We start from the raw sequence: 25,899 nt of genomic DNA on the forward strand, positions 1-25,899 counted from the left end.
TAGAGGGATCCCCAGTAACCTGTCCCCATTCAGGAGAGCATTTCTGCTTGTTTCCAAGATTCCTTTTGAAAGCACTAGCTCTGTTGCATGAGCAGTGTTTTCTGCTGGCACAACAAATCAAAAAAATCAAAAATCCACAGCAGCTCCCAGATTTTGCCAAGATACTATCTAGATTCTGAAACTGGGCTTGGATCTCCTGAATGTGAATAGTGTCATGAGCAAATCCCCCATAATCTTATTTTTCCTTTCCAGCAAACTTAAACAAAACCCTAGCTAAGTCCTTTATTAGAGCATGACAGGTTACAAAACCTCATAAATCAAAGCAACATTCCCTATGACATGAAGCAGCAGCATCTGCCCAGGTGAGTTCAATCTAAACTGAAACAAGCTCTCCATCCCTCCCTTTCCGAGAGATTCTGACTACACCCTCAGGGTGGCTACCATTGCTCCAGGACTAATTGGCATGAAAGTCAGGCACAGCTTACCTAGCCTGCTCATTTCACCTGCTGTCTCCTTACAGGCTCAAGGAACTCCTTCTCAACCTCCTCTCCACCTGGCTCTGCAATGTCTTCCCCCTTTTCTTAGGCAGACTGGGTCTCATGCTCTGAGCATCTTCAGAACCCTAAAACTGCCGCCATCTGTCCATCTCTAATCCTCCTCTAAAGCATCTGAGACTTAAGAAGGCTGGCCCTTTCTCTACAAAAGCAATCAGGTTTTGGCAAGTTTTGGAAACAAATCCTGGCATAACAATTGCAATGGGCAGCTGCAGAACAGATCTAAGAGCAGCTGTATACTACTATCACTAAACCTCAGGACCCCCACCCCCCAGGCCTCTGGGTCAATCTGTGTCTTAGACACTGCTCATTTGGTGACTTCCAGCTTCTGCACGTTTTCTCCTTCCATTACAGAAGACGAATTACCCCTCCGAAATTAGGCAGTAAGTACCCTAAGCTAAACTATGGTGCTGTTTTGTTCCTGACCCTTTTGCCTTCAGTCTGATCACTAAAAAGTGTCATTCCCCCCTTCACCCAGAGCTTCTCCCAAACTGAATTCCACTCGACCCTACTCTAAACCATGTTCACAGAGGTATAAGAGTGGGGAGCTGCTCTTGCCTTTATGTCATGTCTAGCTGTCAATTGCTGGAAAGAGGATCCTGGATCAGATGGAACTTAAAACAAGTATGTTACTTTTTTTTCTTTAAGGAAAGGAACTGTGAACTACCCAGCCTAACCAGGGTAAAAGGAGTTGTGGCCCTCCAGACGTTTTGGTCTACGGTTGCTCGCCCTGGCTTTAAAATGGGAAATAGTGTGGTTGTAGAAGGGAGAGTAAAAGCAAATGAAAAACCACACCAAGTGTTTTGCAACCATAACCTTAGGATGTCTGTACAGAAAAATTTAATGTTTTAGTGGCGTTTCAACACAAGCAGCAGCTGGGTCACAGCTGTATGATAGGTAGGAAAAATACCCAGGTCTGGCTGCCAACATTCGCTAACAATGCTGCAATGTGTCCCAACAGTTTTGCTGCTAAGCAGCCACTAAGCAAGTGCATCTCAGTGGACAGCAAACCAACACTAGGAAATCTCAACAGCAGTAACTGTTCCAAATGTGTCTGGATCATCATAAACTTCCCTCTATATTCGTGCACCATAAAGCTTTGTCAGCGTGATGGATGACCCAAATGACATTGTCTGTATGCAGAGCCTTTCATTATGCCTGATGCTTAATTTTTAAAAATTTATATTTGAGATGAAGTCAGTCACAGGAAATGTACAATATTCTGTTGTGTGGCTAAGACTTAAGTGTATTGAAAATATGTTCAAGAGGGATTTTAAAAAAATGTTCACTGGGTCTAATTCAAGCTTCTTGTATAAAACAGTGAATCAAGGAAAAGGGGCTTTTTTGACCTGTCCAGAATTGGGAGACAGCCTTAAAAAGATATGAAAGCAGAACAGTGAAATGTGCCAGTTAGTTTTTAAACTAAACGTATACAAGGTAGCTTTCTTGGCCATGTCCAGCTTCAGCACTAAACATACTGCTACAAGCACCAGAATTCTAGATGATCAAGCTTTAGTCATCCCACACACTCCCACAAAGGCCAGCAATGTTTCTCCTCACCTTTGTGTCCAGTTGGTTGTACTGCAGTAAATCAAAGGGCTAGAACATACACAGGGCAGCAAAAAAAGACAAAAGCAAAAAAAAAAAAAAAAAAAAGGCTGCCCCCTCTACTCCAACATAGTATAACTTAATGAAATCAGGATACCTCTCTCTTTCTAGGTGTGCACCCTCCAAAAGAAAAGCAGAAGCCACAAAATATGCATTTTCACTGTATCAGCCAACCTTATCCACGACAAAAAGTTTTTTTCATTTTCTATATGAAATCTGGGTATCCAGCATACAGTTCATATTGTTGCTACTGAATAGTCTTCTGCAAGGGCCATACCATCCAGGAGTCCTTACTAGTAGTCCATTTCTGAGGTGGTCAACTATCTGGATCCTTTTTCTTCCCGAGATATGACAGCATAGAAGGCATTAAGTATACTCCAGACACGGGGAAGTCAAGAGGTTTATTACTGAAGCATGACTACTTAACAGATACAAGTTAACCTGCAAACATTTGAAAGCCCTTTTGTTATTTCCATTCCCCTTTTCAACAGTGCAGAACACTGCTCCCCTCTTTCAGCTGCCTCCCAATATCCATCCCATTCCCTTGGGAAAGTTGGTAGCATGGCAATGGATTACAGGAAGAATCATCACTGACAATGGGTTGAACTTCGATTCAAAGATATCATCCAAGTGAGGTAAAAGAAGAAAGTGGGGCGACATTCACAGTGCCTATTCAAGTGACTGGCATTAACAGGTGTTGCTCATGGCCATGTCATAACTTGGAGGGATCTGCTATAGAACTCAGTGTAGCCTTTTGCCTGAGCATCTTCCAAAGTGTTGCATGAGATCAAGGTTTGTGAAAGCTGGCTTGAGTTCCAATTATTAGTTTAAAAAGTGTTGGCTTCAAGAAGGAAACAAACTAAATTCTGAAAAAGAAATTACTTGCAACTATATATTTCGCACAAGCTCATTCCAGTAAGCACACATCACTGGCAAGTGATACCTGCAGCTGTCACAACTGAAGCTCCTCTGGAGAATTCAGGGCTGCAAGGTAAACAAACAGTGAAGGAACAAGCCTGCCTTTAAAAATACTGTTTCACGGTGTTTTGACACAAGATATTTAATACAAGCTATAAGGATTGTGCTGTACTTTCATGATCAGCCATTCATTCTCTCTCCTGCAGACCCTCGTTTTAATAACCTCACCGTTTCCACATTTCATGTTCGGTAGGAATATGAACCTGGCAAAATTCCAGTCTATTCAGTGTGCAGAAGGTCCCAAGTTTAATCCACAGTGCCTCCAGTTCAGTCTATCAGAAATTCTGCAGTGCATGCACAAATAATCTGATGTGTTATTTGCTACATGATTTAGGAGAACAGAAAGCTATGTGCCTATATTTAATATGGACAGAGGTATAGCATTCCATGAATAGCTTGGTGCTAGCATTATAAATTGCTGTTTTTAATGGTCATACCAACCTTCAGTTTATTCACCCAGCCACAGGTGATAAATGGCTAGAAACAAAGAAACAAGAATTGGCCTTTAATACATTGACCTGATCTGTATATAACATCTTCTGGCAGCAAATTATGGGTTAATAAAACTACAAATAGCAGTGAAATGTATTGCAGCAACAACTCAAATGCCTCATCCATATGTTGTTCATGGGACATCTGAACCTGAAACACTGGTTGTTCATGGGTTAAATAATCTAAAATTAACCAATGGTTTGCTCTTAATTTTGTGTTGCAAACCAATGAATATTCCAAAGTGTCCAAGTTTGTATATCACATTGAGCATGTATGAATGGCGCATTCATAGGCTGTTGCTGGGAACAAGCGGCATCTCATATCCCTGCAAATCCCTGCAGTGTATGATCAGCACCATAGTGGAGAAATTCAAAAAAGCCATGAAAAACAGCACCCATTGTTCTTTCATAGGTAGATTTTTATTTTGTTTAGAACTGGGAAATGAAAACAGTACAATGGAGGATGCTTCTTAGGTCAAAACTAAATACTTTGATTGAGACAAAACTAGGTACTGTGGGTTTGATCCAGACTGCACCATACTCAGAAGACTCTCACAGTAATCAGTGGAACTTTGGCCATGACTAACTTGCCATATCGATTTAAATTGGTGTACTGAAACATAACCTAGATCCAAATTAACATGTTAGTCCAGCTATAATGGCAAGTTTTTAAAACAGAAAAAATGCAGAATAAGTATTGTAGAATGGGCATGAGCAGTGACATGCTTATAGTGCAACTCTAGATATGTCTACTAAGGAGCAAGCTTAACTGACAGGTAAGTGGATATAAAATTGCAGCCTATTTGATTAGTATTCTTTCCTGTAAAAGAGTCTAGCAGTTAAAATCTATTAAGTCAGCCTTACAACAAAACCCAGTAAGTTCTAGAGAGGTACTCCTTTTCTAGCTATTTATTTCCAGTTATTTTTAAAAGTTGAACTATGTGAGTTTATATCCACTGTTGCTTGCATTTGAAATATTTTATATACTTTTAATGTCTATTTTTGTCCCTTCTTCTCTAAACCAGAGAGGCCCCAATGTTCTAACACTTCTTGATGAGACAAGGTCTCCAAGCCCTTGATCATTTGGAATGCCATTTCTTGCTTTATATCCATTTTGAAATTGGACAACCTAAACTGTCTACAGCTGTGCTGTAAGTTCATATGAAAAAATTGATATTGTACATTTTATTTTCAATCCTTTCCTAATAACCACTAGTATTTTGCATAGAAATTTGCCTTACACTGCCACTGCATAGCAAGCTGATGTTTCACTGAACTGTCCATCTCAGCTCCACAACCTTAGTATCACTGCTAGTTCCAATGCTATCAGCATACAGAGATGCCCAAAGCCATGCTAGGTATAAAATGTTTGGTGTAAGGCACTGAATAAAGTATTGACTTAAACCAACTCTAAATGCAGTATGAGACTAACCCATTTTGCTCTTTACAATGTATGGCAATGCCCCAACTATAATTTCTTTATGCTATTAAAAACTGTTAATTACACTTTCTTGCTGTTTTGTCACTGCCATGTGTCCTTTCCACTAGAGAGATCACAAATACCTCAATAACGTATCCTAGCTAGAAACAGGCAGACTGCCTAACTGACTGACAATGAAAGCAAATTGGTGTCACTACATAAGCAGCAGTATCTAAAAAATAATTTCCCACCCCTAACTAAATATTAATAGAGAAATATCAGACACAAGGAAGAATTTAGGAGGACAAAGGAAACAGTTCAACCACACAGAAGTTAATCATGATCTTAATCTGTTGCATTGAAAAGGAAAACTGGATTTCTCCTGGAAACACAAGAAGAGAATAATTCACACTGCCATCTGTGCATTCAGCTGGTAAGTGTTATTTCATGTACAGTGAACTCTGAGAAAAGCACCGGCTCTCTGCTTTATTCATGTTACAGCTTCTATATTTTAGAATACAAAACTGAAAAACTGCATAGATTTGACCTAATGAATTCCTTATTTTCATGAAGGTTCATTGATCCAAACTCCCCAATTCAGTGTTTTTGGCTGCCACACAGTTCAATTGCTGGTGGTATCTAGGGCAACCAGAAGCAAAACCATGGCAGGGCTCGAGCAATTTTACTAGCAGTGGAAGAAGAAAAAATTCAAAAGGGACAGCTTTTCTCCCGCAAGGAACCCTTGAACTGTAGAATTTTCTCTTTAGTATCTGATCACACTCACTCCCCCTCAAATCATTTTTCTACACAGAAAACATCTTATATTTAGCATTTCTACACATTTGAGTCCCCATGTCCCTGATCAAAATCTACTGTCACAGATATTTAGGCAGGCTTCTAGCCCTATGCTCCCCACTTATGGTGTCCTAGGCATCCACAACAAAGTGAACTTTAGAAATATCTACTGCCCTGTTAGATTACTTTCCAGAATGAATGGCCAATCCTTTTAAGTTTTGCTTATGAAGCGTGATCAGTTATTCCCTAAACCTGAAGTGTCATCTCATATTTCAATTCAGAGATGTTCCCCTGACAGGGATGGCATAATTGTAATATCACAGGTCATTCATTGGATAGAAATTAGTACCACCTGACAGTGAGGAAAACATAATAAGTACATTTTTGTAAGATTTGGTTCCTATTTTTGTTAAAAATATTGGCTGCACTATAGTAAGCTGACATACAGTATCAACAAGATAATTTTCCATGAAGAAACCAACAGATAGTGTTAAATGAACTCGCTAGTGTATTTCAAAAATGCAAACTATTAACAACAGCTGATATTTGGGGATTTTGTTTTTGTTCTAGTGCTCGTGACAAAAGCAGTAAAAAAGTATTTAATGCCCATTCAGACAGGTCAATAATGCCTGGATGTTTTACCACTACACAAACAGTATGTACACACACACACACCCCAGCAACATTGGGGGAAAGAACAGTCTGCATTTTAGAAGAATCAGCAGGTTGGAATGGTAGAGTAAGGGCACAGATCTCTTTATTATATTCATTAATTGAATTATATTTGAAAATACTGCTCTGTAGGAATTTGCAGATAACTTTTCCTAGGGCTGCCAAATTTTCATAGCTGTAACCTTAACTGAAGCATGATGTATAGGCCACTTTGGATATGTTTTAAACCTACTATCAAGTACACATACCCTCAAGGCAGGTACAAATCTAAAATAAAGTAAAAGTATAAAATCAGTTTACAACAAGTTAAATCAGAAACAGCAGCTTGTTTAAAACCAAAAACAAGAAGCATCAAAGGTCTAAAAAGAGTGTCATTCTGAAGACAAAACAGTCAACACAAGGTAAGCTTCCATTTTTGTTATAACCAAAGAGGTGCTTTTCCCAGTCTCCCATCACCTAACTTTTGAATGTAGAAGCAACTACAAAAAGGCTTTGGAAGACTATATTTAATGTACAGGAAGGTGTGTGGAAGGACTGAAGTCCTTTTGCTACTGCATTTCAAGTTTTCCAGGGCTTTAAAAAGGTAAGCAGGCTTCACCTACTGCTTTCTGCAGCTCAAGTTTCTGTTAAAGGTACAAGGTCACACTAGGCCATTTTTTCTTATCAGCTGACAACTTACAGTACAGGGACAAAAGCCAAATTCCAAAGCTAGCTACTGTCAAACAGTCTCACTGAATTATCCATTTAGTCCTTACCATGCTTAGTCAGAAGTAAGTCCCATTGATTTCACTGATTTTCTTCCAAGTATACAGAGTTATGCCTGTAGCTTGAATGCATCAGTTCCCAAGAATACAGGAATAGGGTTGCAAATCCATGGTCCTAGCAGCCTCTTTTCCACGTTATTCAGCTCCAACAAGCTACTGTTTCATAGTGTAATGCCTGACTATAGGATAAAAACATCTAGGATGCCAAAATGAAAATGACATAAAAAGATGGCAAGATGTCCCACTTTTTTTACCATTAGCTAGTCATTCTGAATTATGCTGTTTATTAATTCTGTGTTCAGAAGTTGGATATTCAGTGCTGTAGCTCGAGCTATCCATTGATCATTCATATCATGGAAAAGTGTAACTCTAGCTACTAAAGCTCCAGCAGTTAAAAGCTACTTTGGATATCACACACCAAAAGCACAACCACAAAACCTGTGAAGCAAAATGGAAAGAAACCCCTTATATACTTCTAATAAAAGTAAACATGTTTATTTCTGTAAGTTACATTCTGCACATAAGATCCACTCATTCAAACAAAATCCAATTTAAACAGTCCAAAGTCATCTAAGACAGGTCCAGACTAACATTCCTACCAAGTTAGTATTCAAAGAGACAAGGACACTAATTATTTTTGAATTCTTAGACTAGAAATGGTACACTGAAATTTGTTCACACTGAAGGCAACACAAATGTTTTAAAAACAATACCTTCTCAATGCTCAACCTTCCTTGATTATCCTAAACTCTCCTGCACTCATCTCAATACCACTTCATCTGCCACACTGTGCTATATGCTGCCTTTTCTCCACCTCTGCTCGCCAAGGGCACATACGGCACCCTACAAACCCACAGTGCTTTTTAGCAACCAATAAAACCTTTCCCTGTTGGGGTTTCCCCAAATGCCTTGTATTCAGGAATGAAGTTCTGACAGATTAAAGTTACATTTTCTTCTCTTTTTTGGGAGTGGTGCACGGGAAGGTAAGGAATGATGATAGGTCATACATGCCAAATAGAACTAAGCCTGAATTTCAAAAAAAATGCTGTTGCAAAACACCAACACAAAACAGGGAGACAGGGCTCAGCACTGAAAAGCTAAGTAAGGAGACTGTCATGAGTAGCCATAGAGGCAAGATATTTTTCCACAGCTTTCCAAATCTAGCCATTGGCTGCATGTAAGCCCCTATCTGAGATCCCACCTTTAAAGATTTCCCAGTTCTAAGTCCTCCTCAATAACATTAGAGACCCATTCTGAATAGTGTCTATGGAATTTTGAGGCTGAGGCAGCACCTAAAACTGTGACAACCTATACCTGACTTCATACAGTCCCTGTAACTGCCTCGTTGTTCCACAGCAAACATTTATCAAACACTATTTGCAGCTGATGGTTCAAACTGGACTTGTTTCAGGCACACATGGTGCAAATAGTGACTCCGGACAAACAAAAGCTGCATGACAGCCAAGGCATGGTATCTCGTAAAGTCATCTGTCACCTAGCTGTACTAAAAGATTGGATTGGAAGGTCTGATGAGCGGCAAGGGAAACTTGTGTCATGCATTTTCAAATGCTAAGTAAATATGCAAAAACAAAACCCATACAGTACATTGATGGCAGGCAATTAAAGTAATAATTCTCGTAAACAATACAGGCAAAGGGTGGCAAGCAGAAGCTTAGAGTCAACTGCCAGTGTAAGTGAAACACACAGGTCAACACTTTACATTTAAAAAAGGAAAACCCCTTATAAAAAGATGTACTAAGACAGAGCCACAATAAGTTAGTGTTTCCATGAAACAGCATGCTGTTTTGTTCCCCATTATATACATTGTTACTGTCTGCTAAATCCTAAATATTTTGACAGCATAGTTGTATAACTGAGGTACATTAGTTTAGATGTGTGTGTATATATATATATTAAGCATTATAAAAAGATTATTTTCCTTCCAGTTTTTTTTCTTCTTCATCTCCCAAGAAGAACAATGGAAACATTCCTAAAAGGCAGCCAATGGTCACTCCAATAGCTTTACCCTAAAAACAAACAAACAGATGGGTTGTTCAGAATATAGTTACCAACTATGGGTCAGTCCAAATGCTGAAAATCCTATTAACTTTACTGATTTGTAACCCTCCTGACTCCTGAAGTTTGATATCTCTTGCCATCGCTATAGAATTTGCACTCCTGAGAGCATCTACTTTTTATTTTTTGGAAGAGCTTATTACCACAACCACAGGGAAGGCTAAAAATGTTTAGAGACATACAGTATGTGTTCAAGTTCTGGAGCTCAGAAGTAGCCTATGTATAAGAAGTGGTATTTCCCTTCCGCATAGCCATATTACTCCTGCTGTTGCCTTATATACTCACCAAAGCAGCATTCCTCTCAAAATGGCAGAAGAGTGAAACACTTGAATGAAGAATTGGAAACCTAACTTGTTTCCAATTATATATTTCTATACAATTTTTCAACTTGTACAGAAACCCTGCTATGGTTATTGAGCAAGTCACAAGTTAAATAAATGCCCTTATGCCACAAAGTTCTGAGAAGACTTAGTTTCTTCCAGCTGATGCTTATCAGCTCTGTTCTGAGGAGCTCTGCAGTAGTTTGTACCTGATGCACCTAGTATTAAGTTATGTTGTGTACACATTGCTATATACATGCACATACACATACTTACAAAATGTGCACTAAGACGTGTTTGCCACATGTCAGCTTGCTTGGGTGTGAGTTCAGGAATTGAGAGGCCCAGCCTGGAGGCCATAGCTTCAACATAACCTGCAAGTCTTGAAAAAAAAAAAATATACTGAGCACAATAATATAAAATATACCAGTTACAGGTTTTGATGGCTGTAGAGAAGTAATGAGTGATTAGGCTTCTGTCCCGAGAAAACCTGTATTGTCAAAATAGTGTTTTGGCAAACCAAGTCTATAAAGCTGGAAAGCTAGTATTTCAATAGCATTCATAAAACTGTTCTATATTTCCTACACTCAGCAGCAGGATCTTTTCTATACTGCTTTCTCTACACCAAGTAGCTTGGGGGAAAGACTGTTGCTAAGTAAAGTATGGAAGTGTTTTTTCCAGAAACAAAGACGCTCACTTAGGCAACTCTGCCAAAAGATCCAGACAATAACTATACCAGACTTACTGAAACAACAGTGCAATAGTCATAACAAAAATTTCAATTCTTTTTGTGAAACTCATTTGACCTTCATAGTCATGACTGGTAAAGTGATATTTAAGTTCCCAAGGCTGAAGGGTTAAATAATTAGTACTTAATGGCTTGGAAATAATCTATGTCATTAAAGACCAAACTTGCTGGGGAACATGGTTGGGAAGGTGCCATTTTACTCAAGTCCTGCTTATGGGTTCTTCATGGGCAGCTGGTTGGCCAGTATGCAAAGAGAATGCATGACTAGCTGTATTCTTGGTCCATCTTATGTAACTAAATCTCTCATTGTTCAGTAATTTGGGTGAATAGCTTTTATATATAAATAGAAGGCACTGGGGCCTCTATCCCTATCAAAAACTTAGTGCAGAAGAGGCAATTCTACAGTTATACCATGAGCGTATTGTCTACACTGGAAGGAAGGCAAATGGGAGTTTTCCTTCCTGGGCAAACTGCATGCGCACAGACATCGACCAAAGGTTCAAGAGCCTTTCTTTCTTCACTAGGGTGCTGATCGACCTCTCCTTCTCCCTCACACAATCAATAACTGCTTGAATGGTGTAAATTTTAATTTGCATGGAAGATCTCTAAGGAATTGAGACCTTCTAAGTTAATGTCCCAGTTCCTAAATTTCCCCGAGTCACTTTAAATTGGGCGGTGTTTGCAGGCTGACTTGTCCTCTGATTTAGCACCTCCCAGAGACTCCATAGCACTGACACTTCACTGAGCGTTCAAGTGAGGAATTCATGCAGGAATCATTCTGCCCTCTTGGGTATACGGTTCTGTGCTTAGTGTATCCTGGAAGACATCTCTACTTCTGTGTTCAACACCACAGAATTTCATTTTGGATTGACTGGAACATACCTAGTGGCTCTAAGAATGTAACAGTTTGAACACCAAAAGGTTGCTAGGTTTTAATCTAGTACAAGATGATTTTCATCCTTGAGCAACACGCATCACATGACAAATCTTCAGTTTGAAAACAGTCAGCTATAGACACTTGCAGGACATGGTGGCTAGTATCCAATATACTACATCACCTTCAACACTTTTTAGCAGATAAGATGGCATATAACTGTTAATTATAAATAAGCCCCAGACCTCATTATGCACTTGGAACTAACTATGTGATTCCTCAGCCTCTGGGTCATGTTTGCCACTGTTGTACTTCCTGACTGTGTCCCCAATATTCCTCTTCTCATCGATGTCTGATTGCTACCTGCTTCAAAGATGGGATACATGTGGTTACTGTGTGAAGTCCCTGATGTAATAATTTAACAGCCCCAACTTGTGGGGCACAGATCTCCCCCACAAAACCCCAACAAACCCTTACTTGAATTGGTGCACATATCTCAATATTATCACTTCCTACAACCGCTCTTCTGCAAACTTTCAAGAAAAAAAATTATTTGCAGCACCTAAATTTGGATATTTGGAGCATACCAAACGTAGGGGGTGGAAAATTTGGTATGGGGTGAAAAATTTTCTAGTGCTTAATTTTTCCTACAGAAAAAGTTTCATTTTCTTAAAGGTAAAGGTTTCCCCTTGACATTAAGTCCAGACATGTCTGACTCTAGGGGATGGAGCTCATTTCCATTTCCTAGCCGAGGGAGCCAGTATTTGTCTGCAGAAAGTCCCCGTGGTCATGTGGCTGGCCTGACTAAACACCGAAGTGCACAAGACACTGTTTACCTTCCCACCGAAGTGGCACCTTTTTACCTACATGCATTTGCATGCTTTCGAACTGCAAGGCTGACAGGAGCTGGGACGGAGCAACTCACCCCGTTGTGCAGATTCGAACTGGTGACCTTTCGATCAACCAGCACAGCAGTTTAAACCACTGCGCCACCTGCATCCCTTTCATTTTATTAGGTCAAAAAAATGAATCTGTTCCAACTATACATACAGTATTGGGCAAGCTTCATAATTGTAATTATGTTGCAATTATGTTGTAATTATGATTAATTCATAAATATTAATTATCCTTAGCAAATACGTGAGCAAATACTATATGTTACTAAAATACATACAGGCTCTGGAGTGTTATACAGTAAAAATCACACTGAAGCTGCCCCAACAACTTTAGTGGAAAAGTGAGACAGAAGAGTGGTTGTCAGTAGTTAATGTACTCTTTGGTTGCTGAAAATTAATTAGTGTGTCAACCATTTGATTCCCTTTTCCCCATTAAATTTTAATAAGGGAAATACATGCAGTTAGAATTCTTATAAAATTTAAATACAATAAAATTCTACATAATATAATATTTAGCTCTAATAATTGACTTGAATGTTTCCCCTAAAATATTTAAGGTCAAATATTTGTGGTATTCTTGAGGTAAGCTATTAACATGGGATACTTCTTTAGTTCTACTTACTGAATAAAAATGAAATGCGCATGCTAAGTTACATCTCTCTAGACAAGGGTGGACAACTTGTATTTCAGATAGTTTGGCCACATGGCTTCCATGAGCCCCAGCCAGCATACCCAATGGTGAAAGAAGACTGACGTTGTAGGGTACAACTACTGGAGAGTCACAAATTATGCATCCTTGTTCTAGCACATCAGAACATTTTTTGATACAACTTGAATTTTTTCTCATGCAAGTGAACCTATGCAATAGAACATTTTCCAGTTCAGAATTTCCAGAAAACATTACTGAAAATTTTTTAGGAAAGCCCTAAGACTTCAGGTGATTACTATGAACCCTTAAAAAACCTGATTGTCAAGTTTATCACAGAGGGCAAGCAACATCTTTAGTTTACATTCACTGTAGTCATAAGGAACTAGTCTAGAAATGTACCACTTTTACATTCTGCACAGCCCTATGAACAATGTTTGCATATGATTCATTACACAGTATTCAATTTGACCCATACTGAAATTGGCAGGCATTGCTCTCCTTAAGGTCTACATATTAATCAATGCTTAAAGCATTAAAATATTTTGTAAAACTTACCCTAATCCAGCTAAGTCCGAGACAAGATTTCCTAAAGCAGCAGCTAAATATTGGAAAATCACAAGCATTGTGTTATATGATATAATCTGCTAATGATGGAATAATACATACATGCTATAAGGCCTTTATTTCTAAAACATGAATTACTCACTACCCCAAATCTTCCGAAGTCTCCTATTCTCAGTATGCATATATCCATTTCTATAAAATAGTCAAGGCATTTGCAAATAATAAAAGATACAATAAAGAAAGGTAATAACAAAACAAAAATACTAAAACATAGTAGAAGCATAACTTGGAGCACAAGACAATCTGGATTTCTGTAACCTTCCAAATGTGGAGGACTACAAGTATCCTATCCAGGGCGGAAGAAAACCTGAGGCAAAGGTTGCCTCTGTACTCCTTTGATCTTGCAAAATGCCAATATGGTCAATTTCTGCTCTACAAGTGTCACACCGTGGAGCAAGGAAGCCAAGTCAGCCACAGAATATCTCATATTGTGCCAACACCAATCTGCCCCCTACAATCTGGAAGGCCAACTGAACCCCTTCACCAAAGGCATGTTTGAGACCTCAGAGACGCAGAGTATAGTTTAGCAGCCATATTTTGAAGTTTCCAGACTTTTTCAGGGTAGCTCTATATAGAGTGTATCATAGTTCTCAAAACTACAGGGTAAATAGAGTAAAAGGTACTAAGTACAATGTGTGGTTTTTCACAAAGTTTTGTTTAAATTAACTCCATTATTTCACTAGAAGACCATACTGCATGGCAAAGTAATGCTTTGCAAGCAGAAAGTCTCAGACTGAATGCCTGGTAATTCTAGGAGAACCACTACCAGTGAGTCCAATGGACACAATATAAAAAAGCGTCTGACATCCCTAGTTATTGGTACAATAAAACATGTGTCTGTTGCTACGTGCATGCTAGCCACAGAAAACTGCTCAGATTATTGAATATGAGAATCTGTTCCTAATATTTTGTCTTTAGGTTCATTGCCAGTTATCTTTTTGTTAAATAACAGTATATAAAAGCTATAAATATATAAATCCAACCACACTGGATTAAAAATATTCAAATGTTACTAAGCTTTTGTTTTCTAGAACATGATACACTACCACACTTTAATCTGAAAAGATGTTTTATTAAATGCAAAGATACAATAGATGTTTCTTTGTTGCTGTTCATGCTTTAATAGCAACAATCTACATGTCAAAAATGTTTTTGCTGGGCCTTTCACTTTTGAAAAAAATGAAAGAGGCAAAAAACATAACTTATGAGATAGAAAAAAACAGGCAGAGGTATGTTTTTCTCTTTTCTCTCACCCCCTCCCCTTGAGACTGTATATCACCCCACAACCTGGATGAAAAAGCATCTCTGAAAAATTGGTTCTGAGAAGAAAATGAGAAGAATACAGAAGAAAAAGGTATGCTCAGACACAACCTGCCCCAGACTGCTTTCACTTAAAAAAATATAAAGCCAAGAATAGTCATGGACTATGTTTGACATGTAACTTCAATTAACGAACTGGCTTTTTATAATATTTCTGTGTGGCACTACTAATAGCAAACATTTGCTTTCCTCAAGCATCAGGAGTGGTTTGTTATGAATTCCCTTATGCACACAAATTTAGTAATGGATTAACGAAAGCCAAAACCCACCCAGACAAAACATAGATTACTTGCCTGCCATAGTAGAAATTCCAAGCACAATTCCTATTGATAGTTCTATTTGTGTGCCCTAAAAATAAGCAAGAATATTTTAACAGAAAGCTTCATAACTAGCTATACATTGACAAAGTCACTGGTGAGACACAGAAGGTTCCTTTCCCCACAGTTGTCCTGGAAACCCCAAAGGTAGTACGAGCAGTATTAAATCTATATTACTGTATTAACATAAATAACCCAATAAAACCCAAGTTTGATATCAAGAAATTACATGACTTACCGCAGCAATCATGATTGCATTATCAAAAAATCCAAACCCTATAAAAGGTACTGCATTGTGGAAGAACACTAAAAGAAAAGGAGAGATGTGTGAGGAGAGCTTTCACATACTGGCAGTTCACGCATGCAAACCACAGATTCTTTCTCTGATTACACTATCTATGAAATTACTTGAAAAAGCCTCTATATGAACTGGTATATAGATCACAGGAATTGACATGAATTTTTAAAAATACAATTCAACATACAAATGCTTCTCTGTGTTCTATACACAAATAACTATCAACAATATGTTATACAGAAGTGGTCGCTTCAGAAGTCGAAGATCATTTAGAGGTTTCTCTGGATAATTTGATGTAAAGCAGGGCTCATGCAGAGGGAAAACTGTTCACATGTAGAGATCAAACAGAAACATCAGTGCTTGAGTGCAATGGGTCCTTCCTCTTATGGTCAAATTTTGTTTAAAATCTTACAACCCGCTGTTTACCTTACTGGCAAAGATTTTTATATAAAAAGCTACTTTATGAAATCCAATGATTTCCATAATTGATTTGTAACTTGGGAAAAAGTGGAAGAAAACAAGAGTTCTAGTTTGTCCCATGATACCCACCATGTGTAATTGCATGGCCTGTACTGGCTTCCAGAAAAATCCTATTTAGCAAGATCCTCCATACAATTAAAGCTGTAGTCATATGATCCCTTGGAGGACACTCTAATGGCATTCAGATATTGTAGACCTACCACCCCGATGAGAGCCAAAAAGATGAATTATTTTACTCTCAATTAGTGTCAATGGAAGGCAGGAAAATATAAGGCAGAACATGGGAGGACCCCTCCCCTTACCCCCAGAAAATACTGCTGGGGTGTGTGTGTGTGTGTGTGTGTGTGTGTGTGTGTGTGTGTGTGTGTAGTGTGTGTGTTTACAATTTACAATGTACACTTAGGGCATAATCCTGTTCATATTTAGACAGAAGCAAGCAATATTGGAACAAACTAAATATGAGCAGGATTACATTCTTAAGAACTTACCATGTTTCAGCTGTCCAGTAGATGGTGGTGCAACCTCCAACTTCTCTAGACAAGTTTAAAAAAAGCAAAAAAGAAAAGAATGACTGACTGAAAATGGAAGGCTAGACTTACAAGTGAAATGGTTTTCTAGTCAGTGGAAGATGGAACAGGTAGAAAAGGGTTAACTCCTACTACTATGGAAGGAAGGGCCAATTAGATCAGTCCTGTAACCAAGTGGACAGGGAGGACCCCATGTCAATCATCAGTCTTGCTTCGGCTTACAGAAGAAACCTAGAAATGCAGAAGACTGCACACTCCACAAGAAGAGATTGTGTAGTGTCCAACATCACAGCTGCAGTGTTTGTGAGCCCCAGCATGTTTCCCACATGGAAACATGTGAGTGTCACTGAAGGACAAAAGTATTGGCTCTGCCCAATTCTGAAAGAACTAGGTATGAAGAGCTACACCTGGGCACTGGTATCTCCATCTCCAGATCCCTGAAACAAGCTGAAGGAAGGGCATGTGATTGGGACGCAGTTAGATCAGGTGGGTGGTATGAGGACTGGAGTGCTCCAAAAATCAAATATGTCTACCAAAAACCAATAAGAATATGTTAAAATATTTCTTGTTCTGCTTCTTTAAACAAATAAAAACATCATTTTAAAGCAACAGGTAGAAAGCAAAGAGTATCATCCCTAAACCCATATCAGAAATCCAAACAAGATCCAAACCTGACAAAGTCACTGTTAAAGAAAAATCCTATGGAAGGCAGAGCCAAGACTGAGGTCAGTCACTGCCCTTCTAGGTGGCTATAAGTCTGATCTTATTAGCCTTGCCTTCCAACAAAACTAGGAATGAATCCTTTCTTGCCTGATTTACTTCCTTGTTAACTAAGAATTTATACACATTTGATTATTCATTATCTAACAGCACAATTTACATCTGAATAGATAGGGCATGAAATACTCATTTTCCTGCAAAAATGTCATTTTCATGCGGTGCTTTGACAAGCAGCCACACAAAAAATTGCACGTAGACAACCCACCAGAGTTTCCGGTGACAAGTTTCAATCCATGTTATGCTTCAATGGTTTTCCTAAACATGTTAGTAATAGTACTCATGCTGGTGGTACTGTTCCATCTCTTAAATACATTAACAAAACAACACAAAACAAAAACACTGACAATTGAACTCTTGCACTTGATCATTTAAGGCTAAAATTCTCCAACAAAATCATCTGTAGAACACAGAGGTCCAACCGGTAGTTGATGGGATTCACCACACTCACACATAATTCATCTTGAAAAACTCATACTTTAGTCACCTACTATAACAAGAATATTTCACAACCTTTATTAAAATTGCAAATTTTAAATTACTCCATGGTCTACAACCTACTTAGGGCACAATCCTATGCATGTTTAGTATAGTTAGTGGGAGGACTTTTTTTCTGTCTAAAGATGCACAGGACTGCACTAAGGATTACAGCCTTAAGAACCCTACCATACTAGAAGACAAAGTTGTAGACTTTCTAAAGAGACCACTTATTATGTTTACGTGATCTTGCTTAAATCCATCCTGAGCCAAGGAAGGCATAAATGTATAGGTTTAGAACTGGAGCTCTGTGTAATATTCAACACCAAAAAATAAGGTTAGACTACTTATGTGAACGAATCTGTAATATTTGTTGGTGGTATTAATTGGTTTTCTGCCAAAAATCCCAAAAATTCTTCAAGCAATGCTCACCCACTTAAATAGGGTTATAATTCTGCTTCACTGGAGTGAAATTATATCAAGACTATGGGGCTTATTAAACCCATACACTACTGCTGCACTGTGAGTAAATAAAAGATTAAATAACCAGTATAAAAAGAAAATTGCTGCTTATGAACACACATGAAGCATTTTCAAATAATCCAAAAGCAAGAACCAAGATTGCAACATTAATAGTTGCTCTTTTATTGCAACTTAGCAGTTGTTAAAGTAATACTAGTGGGTAGGAAAGAATTATGATTAGTATATGAAATTTTATGAGTGGCACAAGCAAATCAGAGCTCACACAGTACACATATTACACTCAATATCATGCAGTTGATAGAATTTTGGCTTTGACTTGAGAAGAAACTCACCAGGTACCTTAGGGCCAGTCTGCCTAAGCCTACATCAAAGCATAGGGCTGTTTTAGGGACCCCAAATATGCCTCCCTGAGCTTCATGGAGGAAGTACAGGATACAGATGTAATACAACACATTAAAGTTATTCTGCTCCAAATCACAAAGCAGATATCATGATTAGGTGGATGTGGCTGCATTTTATAAACATTATTGGTAGAAATACAACTTGCTTTAAACAGAGTAGTCTATATATACAGACTGAAGTATCATCTTACCTTAAGTTAGTTTCTGTGCGTCAGATCCATCAGTTCAGTATATACAGAACGTAGTTTCTCTCCAACCTGCCTGTCAAGGCAAAGCCAGCAAATCACTTGCCAAGGTATTATCAGGACAGTGAGAGTTTTAAATACACTTCATTGAACAAAATATATTCCTGTTTGCATTGAAGAGGAAGTCTTTATCCAAGAATCCATAGAAACAAATAGCACTATGTGGTAGAGGACATCTGGACTGGTGGATAAGATGCACAGAAACTAGATAAAATCAATTTTAATTTTTTTCAGCAACTGATTGATTGCTTAGATTTGTATACCATCCAATTGGCATGTGCCTTTAGGCTGGTTTACAATCATAAAATTGATTGAAAGGTAATATTACAAATATAGCATGAGAACTAGTTTTACCCAAAGGGCGAGAGTCGTTTCCAGGTTTTTCCACAAATCGCTCTTCTGTTAAAGCAAATAGTTTATAGTCAGTGAACATCTACTGATTCTCAAATGCCCTATTTTTCCTACTGAGAGTTTTAGAAACAAAACTAACTTTCTTTGCTTTGTATTGTACTTCATAAAGGTGTATCGACTTAACCCTCTGCTATTTTTCTGTCCCCCTCCACCAGCTGCTTTATATACGACAAATAGCAGATTAGTTATTGTCTACACGTAGAAACAAACTTGGATGTTTAGGTAGCATTTTGGGAGGATGTGCATGACCCACATTGTGGCACAGGTCTCATAATGTAGGTTGATTATCCTAAGACGCACTTCGTGCCCAACAGGAAATCAGGTACATCATTAGTTCCTGCACACTTTCTCCCCACTTGATCTTCCCCCAAGTATCATAGAGGACCCTACAGAAGCAGAGAGGTTTCCCTCCCTTCCTGCTGTACTCACAAACTGATTTAGTTTGATGAGGCTTGAATCTGAGACACAAAGCAAGAGCAAGCACATGCAAACCACTTGTCAAGAAAGCTTTTGGAATCCCAATTTATTTATGCTTGAGCACTTCCTCCAAGGGCACCATGGTACTCTGTAGAGGTTGCCTGGGGTGGTAAAGAACTTTTTAAAATATTCAGATTAATTTTTGCAAAAATTTGCAATTAAAGAAATTATTGGTGGTTGGCAGAATCCAGCAGGAACCAGCTGCATGCACTGCTCCCATAAATGTGCAAGTAAATAGACCTCTCCAACCCCATTCCTATTTGACAGTGTCAAATTAAGCTGTCAGATGCTTAAAAAATTCAGGGAGATCATTGTTTGCAAGAAGGAAATTTGAGACTCCCTTTTCCTCAGGGAATCCCCCCAATATTGCATGTTCCCAGGATGGTATCACCTTAAAAACTGTGCCAAAAGGGAGACAACACTGTGGATATATTAGCTTACACAAAATATCCTGAGCACAAAATATCCTGAGCAACCTTCATGCTAAGGCTACAAAGCTTCTTTCTGGCAGAGACAGACACTGCTGCAGTCTATGTACTGTTGCAGCCACTTGTCAGGTCAGCATTCATATTCCAAAACAAAACAACGTGAATGAGAAATTAAAATGTAGTAAGTTGAAAACAGCATGCAGTAGCAGCAGGAAGCTGGGGGAGCCTTTGCCAGGCACCCTGAGTGAGAGCTTGAGCACTACAAGGGAAGTTTAGCATCAACAGTCACGTGTAAGCGGCTTGCTAAGAGCTGCATGGGAGATTTGCCACTCTTGCCAAGCAGCTTGTTAGTGGCTGAGCTTGGCCCATGATGGATTATCTCATCTGGGTTTGTACCACATAAGAACACGTAAGCCAAAGCTAAGCCACACTGACATATATGGGGTTCCATGACATGCTTATACATCTTGACGTGTTAGCATGCCATGCAAACCCTTTATAAGCCATGGTATGTTGTTGTGTCGTGCAAGCCTAGTCTTTCCTGAAAACACCTAAAGAGAAAAAAAAGAAGCCAACCCAAAATGAATGCATTACTTTGTACTAAATGTTCATATTTTTGCTTGTGTATTTTAGTGCATGTATTATGCTTTGTTTTGCTTTAATATCTTTATTTAATTTTTGGTAGTACACTTTCCTCAATGAATTTAAGATGTTAGGGGGAAGTATCCATGTCCATACCAGCTGAATTGATGTTTTATTAATCATTATGGAGGCACCACATAAACAATTAGAATGGAATGTCAATAACCATGTCAGAATATTTCCAGTTGACATACCAGCACTATAGCCTCTTTACCCATGAATGAAATCAGAGATTATTAATTTAGAAACAATCTGTGCCAGTTTAGCTTTATACTCCAAAGAGGAAGGATGCTATAGTAACTCACTTCCAAAATCTGAAGAGGAGGGGATTAGAAAGCCACAAAGACAGATCCCTCTTTTCAGGGTCAGGGTCTGTTCATCCCTACATGCATACTCTTTCCACAGGCTATTGTGCTTCAAGGAGCAAAACTACATATTATGCTAATAACTTGTTTAAGTAGCAAGTTTAGAACACACACACCATTTAACTTCTGTCCATTCCCCTGCCATTTCCTTCTGAACACAAGACATGATGATAATTCATTGCGAAAATAGCAAAATACACAGATGACTACAATTCCCATTGCCAAGCAAGTATCACATATTATTCGGCTTGGAGCTGCAGTCACAAAAATGTGCCCTTTTTGAAAGTTGTGCAACATTCATACTCCCAAAAAGAATAAATGGAAATGACCAAAACTAAAACCAGCACAAACACAGGATTAAAATGGATTTTTTAAAGGCTAGGAAATCACAGTCTTTTCCTAGTACTGAAGTGACAATAAGGTCAGGCAAGGCTCTTTGACAAGAGCGCTCCACAACTTGGAGTGCCACCACCAAGCAGCCCTCGCTCTGGTAGCCAAATGGCAGAGGCATCTATAAGAGACTTTCCACAGACAGGCATAACTGAAGACAGCTGTTCCTTCAAGTACCCCAAACTTTAAAGTGCTCTTTCTTATTGTTTGCTGTCAGAAATGTTTCTTCTGCATGAATTAGAATGCCAGACTGAATTATTTGTGTTTTTGAACTAGCATCTACTGTGCAGTAGATAGAAATAGGTTGTTTCCCTACTTAAAATGAAAATAACCAGTTTTTCAGCTTCTCAGTTTCAGAGTTTAATACTATCCTTTCAACAATATGGTTAAGTATGAAGGTAAAAGAACAGAGTTACGACTACAAGTATGTTACAAAACAGTAAAGTGCTACTTGGATGCTGGTAAGACATACAAATAAAAATTGTTTCAGAGCTCTAAATCACAGACTACAAACTTTAGCATTTTTCCTTAAAGGAGCTAGGATTTTGGGGGGGGGGGGGGGGGAATAATTCAACACTTCAACATGCTAAGCGCAAAGAGGCAGGAAAGACTGAGAGAACTGGGGAAGATAAGTTCAAGAAGAAAGACTGAGGGGGCAATATGATAGTACTCTACAATTACCTGAAAGGCTGTCACAAAGAGGAAGGACAAGATCTTGTCCATTCCAGAGTGCAGGACATGTAATAACGGACTTAAGTTAAAGAAACCAGATTTTGACTAGACACCAGGAAGAATTCCTCACTGACAGAGCAGTACAACAATGGAACTTCTTACCTGGGAAGGTTGTAGGCTCTCCCTCACTAGGGGCATTCAAAAACATCTGGACAATCATCTCAGTGTCTCCTGCAACAGCAGGAGGTTGGACCCAATGGCCTTCTGGCCCCTTCAAACTCTACTATTATTTGATTCTATGACAGAACTATTAAAAATCCAGTAAAGAAAATAAAAGCTACATCAGCCAAGAGGGCTGGCAAGCAGATCCTAGATGAGACAGCAAGCACTTGCGTGGTCCGATCCCGCTGAAATTAGATGAATTGTCAAACATCTCAGTAGTGTTTAGCCAAATAAATGCCCACATACTGGAGAAAAGTCTACCAAATAAGCAATACCTTTTCAATTAAAACTGAGTTATTGAGGAAATGAATCAATATACGTGCAACAGGTACTTGTTAATGTATTCAGACATCAAGAACGTCATAAGAACACCGAAAATACAATCCATAACTTGGCAGAGAAACAAGGCTATATTATTTGCTAGAACACATCAACACACAAAGCGTTGCTAGAATGATGTCCTTCTCCAATGATTCTCTAAAGATCCTAATACTGCCTGCATTATTGATCTTACAACCTATTACCACCTTTATTTGCTTGTAAGCTATAGCTCTTTCTATAACCATATGTATCATTGTTTAATCTGCTTCTAGACCAAGGGTTCCTAATGCTAACAAACAGAATTATGCACTATACTGTGTTTTCTTCCTTAGCAGATTTTTCTAGTAAGAAAAAAGATGGAGACACCAGTCAGAAAACACAGGAGGACTACAGACTGTAGATGACACTGTCTGAACAAACATACATGACAGTGTGTTTGCACAAAAGAAACCTCATCTGCTTTTTCATAGTTCAGGAAGCAAATTCTGGCTTACTAACCAACAGACTAGAATAAACTAAAATTGTGATTATAATAAATTAGAGATAAAATTGGATCACTTCTCCCTATAATACATTGCCTATATTTTAAAAGATTACTAGTTCAATAAAAATATAGAGGCCAATTGCATATATCATGGCTTCACATACCATCACAAAACAATATTTCAATACAATTTAGACAACTATGTACCATTGCTTAGAGCTAGAAGTATGAGCCCTGAACATGCACACTATCCCTCCCTCGTTAAAAACAAACCAATTCTTCATTACATCCAAATGGCCTGCAATTTTGCATGGCAAACATAACAACACTTGCCATTTTCAAGATCAAGCAGGACTCATGTTTACGATCACAAACTATGCTTTAACATAGTCATCTCAGCTGAGCCCCAGAGTTAGTCAAATAATGTCAGCATTGAAGAAATTCAAAATATTTAGTTTTCCAAATTCAACCTTCTCCAGCCATTGGAGAAAACATGTTACGGTTGTATTGGAATGTGCATGATTTTTTCATAGATATAATTACCAACTCACTTGAACTGGCAGACATACTTAAGTCAACACCCAAATATCTTTTACTCGAGTGGACACTTATTTAAAATGCAACTAGATCCTGCCTAAGACTCAGCCTTTCGTATGCCTTAGTATTTCTTTGGATTTAAGATAAAGTAAGGTAACTTTTAATATCTTTGTAGGGACCAAAGAAGCTCACCTCCCCCAGAACTTGCTATGATCATGTACTTATGCAAATAGAAATGGCCATGATGATTTCTATTAGAGGAACATGCCAAGTTATTCAAACAAAGTAGAAGCTAGCAGGTTATGTAGGTATTTTTATGGAGCATATATAAGAATGCATTTTGTACCACACACGACTTCATGGTTCAAGCAGCATCTACTCAAGTCATGCATGTAGCAAAAAGAGAAGTTTACTGTACCCCAGGTACTAGCTGGCTCTGGTGGTGCTACCTGCTTCATTGGCCTCTCAAACGGTACCAGTGGTTTAGGAAATCTGGATGCTAAAAGTTTTTCAAACATAAGAAATAAGTCATACTATTTTCCCTTCCAGTACTCAGAGGACGTGAAATCCATGTATCAGGTTTTAATAATTAATTCACCCATATAAAATGCAGCACAACCCTATGTACATTCACTGAGGAACCCCCCCCACTGGGTTTAATGAGGCTCACTCCCTGAAGTATCCTTCACAATGCATTCTCAGATTATTTTTCTGCTGTGCCATTGGTATATTTCATGCGTGGGATGAGGCATGCTAATGCCCTGCCTTACTCATTGTGTCTTCTCTGCTCCCGTCCCCCTGCAAGTTTCAACAAATTATCTGCACTCTGGTTTAACCTGATTCAGCACACTGCTTCATACTATTCACACTGCATTTGTGCTATCTGTAGTCCCCACAGGGGGAATAACTTCGGATGCATGGTATTTAGAGCAGGGAAGTGATTATGCACCACTAACCCACTATGTCTCTGTTCCAAATTTCAAAGCATTAGTCTCTAATGCTTAGTTAGGTAATCACACTATCTTCATAATTGCTTTATGTTCCTATATTTTCTCCTCATACATTCTTTAAGGTATCTTGGGAGGTTAGCCAATCACATATCCAAGTAAATAAGCATTGTGTGCTGTTCATATTGTATTGTTGAAGATTTGTGGTATGTTTGATGAGTCTGTGCATCCTGAAAAGTATAATCTGGGAGAAAGGTTAATTTGGGCTAGCCTAAGTGGATGACAAGGAACCAAAGCAAAGATATTGCCCAGACAACACCAAAGCACATTTTTGTAAAATATTTTTTAAAAATATGGCCAACATATCACTTGAGATTTTGCATCTCAAAATGGTACAAATGCTTACTGAGCTACTAATACAAGACCTCAATGAATTGCCTTTCTTCTTATTGCTCCCTTGTACTTCCCCAAATCAACTGCTTTTCAGCATCTGTTCTTCAATCTTGATCTTTGCAAATTATCAGGCCAATACTTAAATGTTTTACTTGTGACTTAACCAGCATGTTAGATGGTTAACTGGTTAAAGGACATGGCAACTTTATTTTGAACAGCCTTGCATACAAGCCTACATGTAACTAGACCACAAAAGCATGTACTAACATGCTTGTCTAACAATTATTGTCTAAAATGAAGGAGACTGAAGCATGTACCTGCTTGGGTGTCATATGAAAAGGAAGACAACATTTATAAGTCTGGTTTAGGTGTTAATTCTTGTAATCTTTTGTGTTTCTTGACTGAAATTCCATTCTCCTCCCATACCCCATCCCACTTCATTTTCAGATTGTGCTTGAGCACCACCAGAGGAAAAATTAGCACATGTAAACTACCCAGGACCCTTCGACCAAGACTCCCTGGAAACCTAAAGCGTTGCCACAATTACAAGGATTACAAACAGGATTGCAAAGTGGCCACTTAATGAATTCTATTTTCCTACCTTCAGTCACTTTGAAAGAATATTAATGATTTTATAGAAACAGTTGAGTAGTTTACACAAGCTAGTTAGTTACACAAGAAGGGCTTTCTCAGCGGTGGCGCCTAAGTTATGGAATGCGCTCCCCAGAGAGGTCCGCCTGGCGCCGTCGTTATTTGTTTTTCGGCACCAGGCTAAGACCTTTTTATTTAAGCAACATTTTAAATGCTAAATACAAT

The 25,899-nt window shown here is 38.5% G+C and overlaps 1 protein-coding gene across 1 annotated transcript; it reads right to left on the minus strand.

Annotated features, from left to right (window-relative positions):
• Positions 1-7,761: 7,761 nt before the first annotated feature.
• Positions 7,762-21,927, minus strand: TMEM65 (transmembrane protein 65). Its single transcript, XM_044421856.1, has 7 exons — positions 19,149-21,927; positions 16,373-16,417; positions 15,345-15,412; positions 15,083-15,137; positions 13,401-13,443; positions 9,955-10,060; positions 7,762-9,309 (listed from the first exon to the last, which is right to left on the minus strand). The coding sequence occupies exons 1-7, from the start codon at positions 19,225-19,227 to the stop codon at positions 9,214-9,216; spliced, it is 492 nt and encodes a 163-aa protein (XP_044277791.1). The 5' UTR covers positions 19,228-21,927; the 3' UTR covers positions 7,762-9,213.
• Between the last annotated feature and the right edge of the window lie 3,972 nt (positions 21,928-25,899).

Source organism: Varanus komodoensis, unplaced genomic scaffold (assembly GCF_004798865.1).
Source record: "Varanus komodoensis strain SLA01 unplaced genomic scaffold, ASM479886v1 scaffold12, whole genome shotgun sequence".
Taxonomy (NCBI): Eukaryota; Metazoa; Chordata; class Lepidosauria; order Squamata; family Varanidae; genus Varanus; species Varanus komodoensis.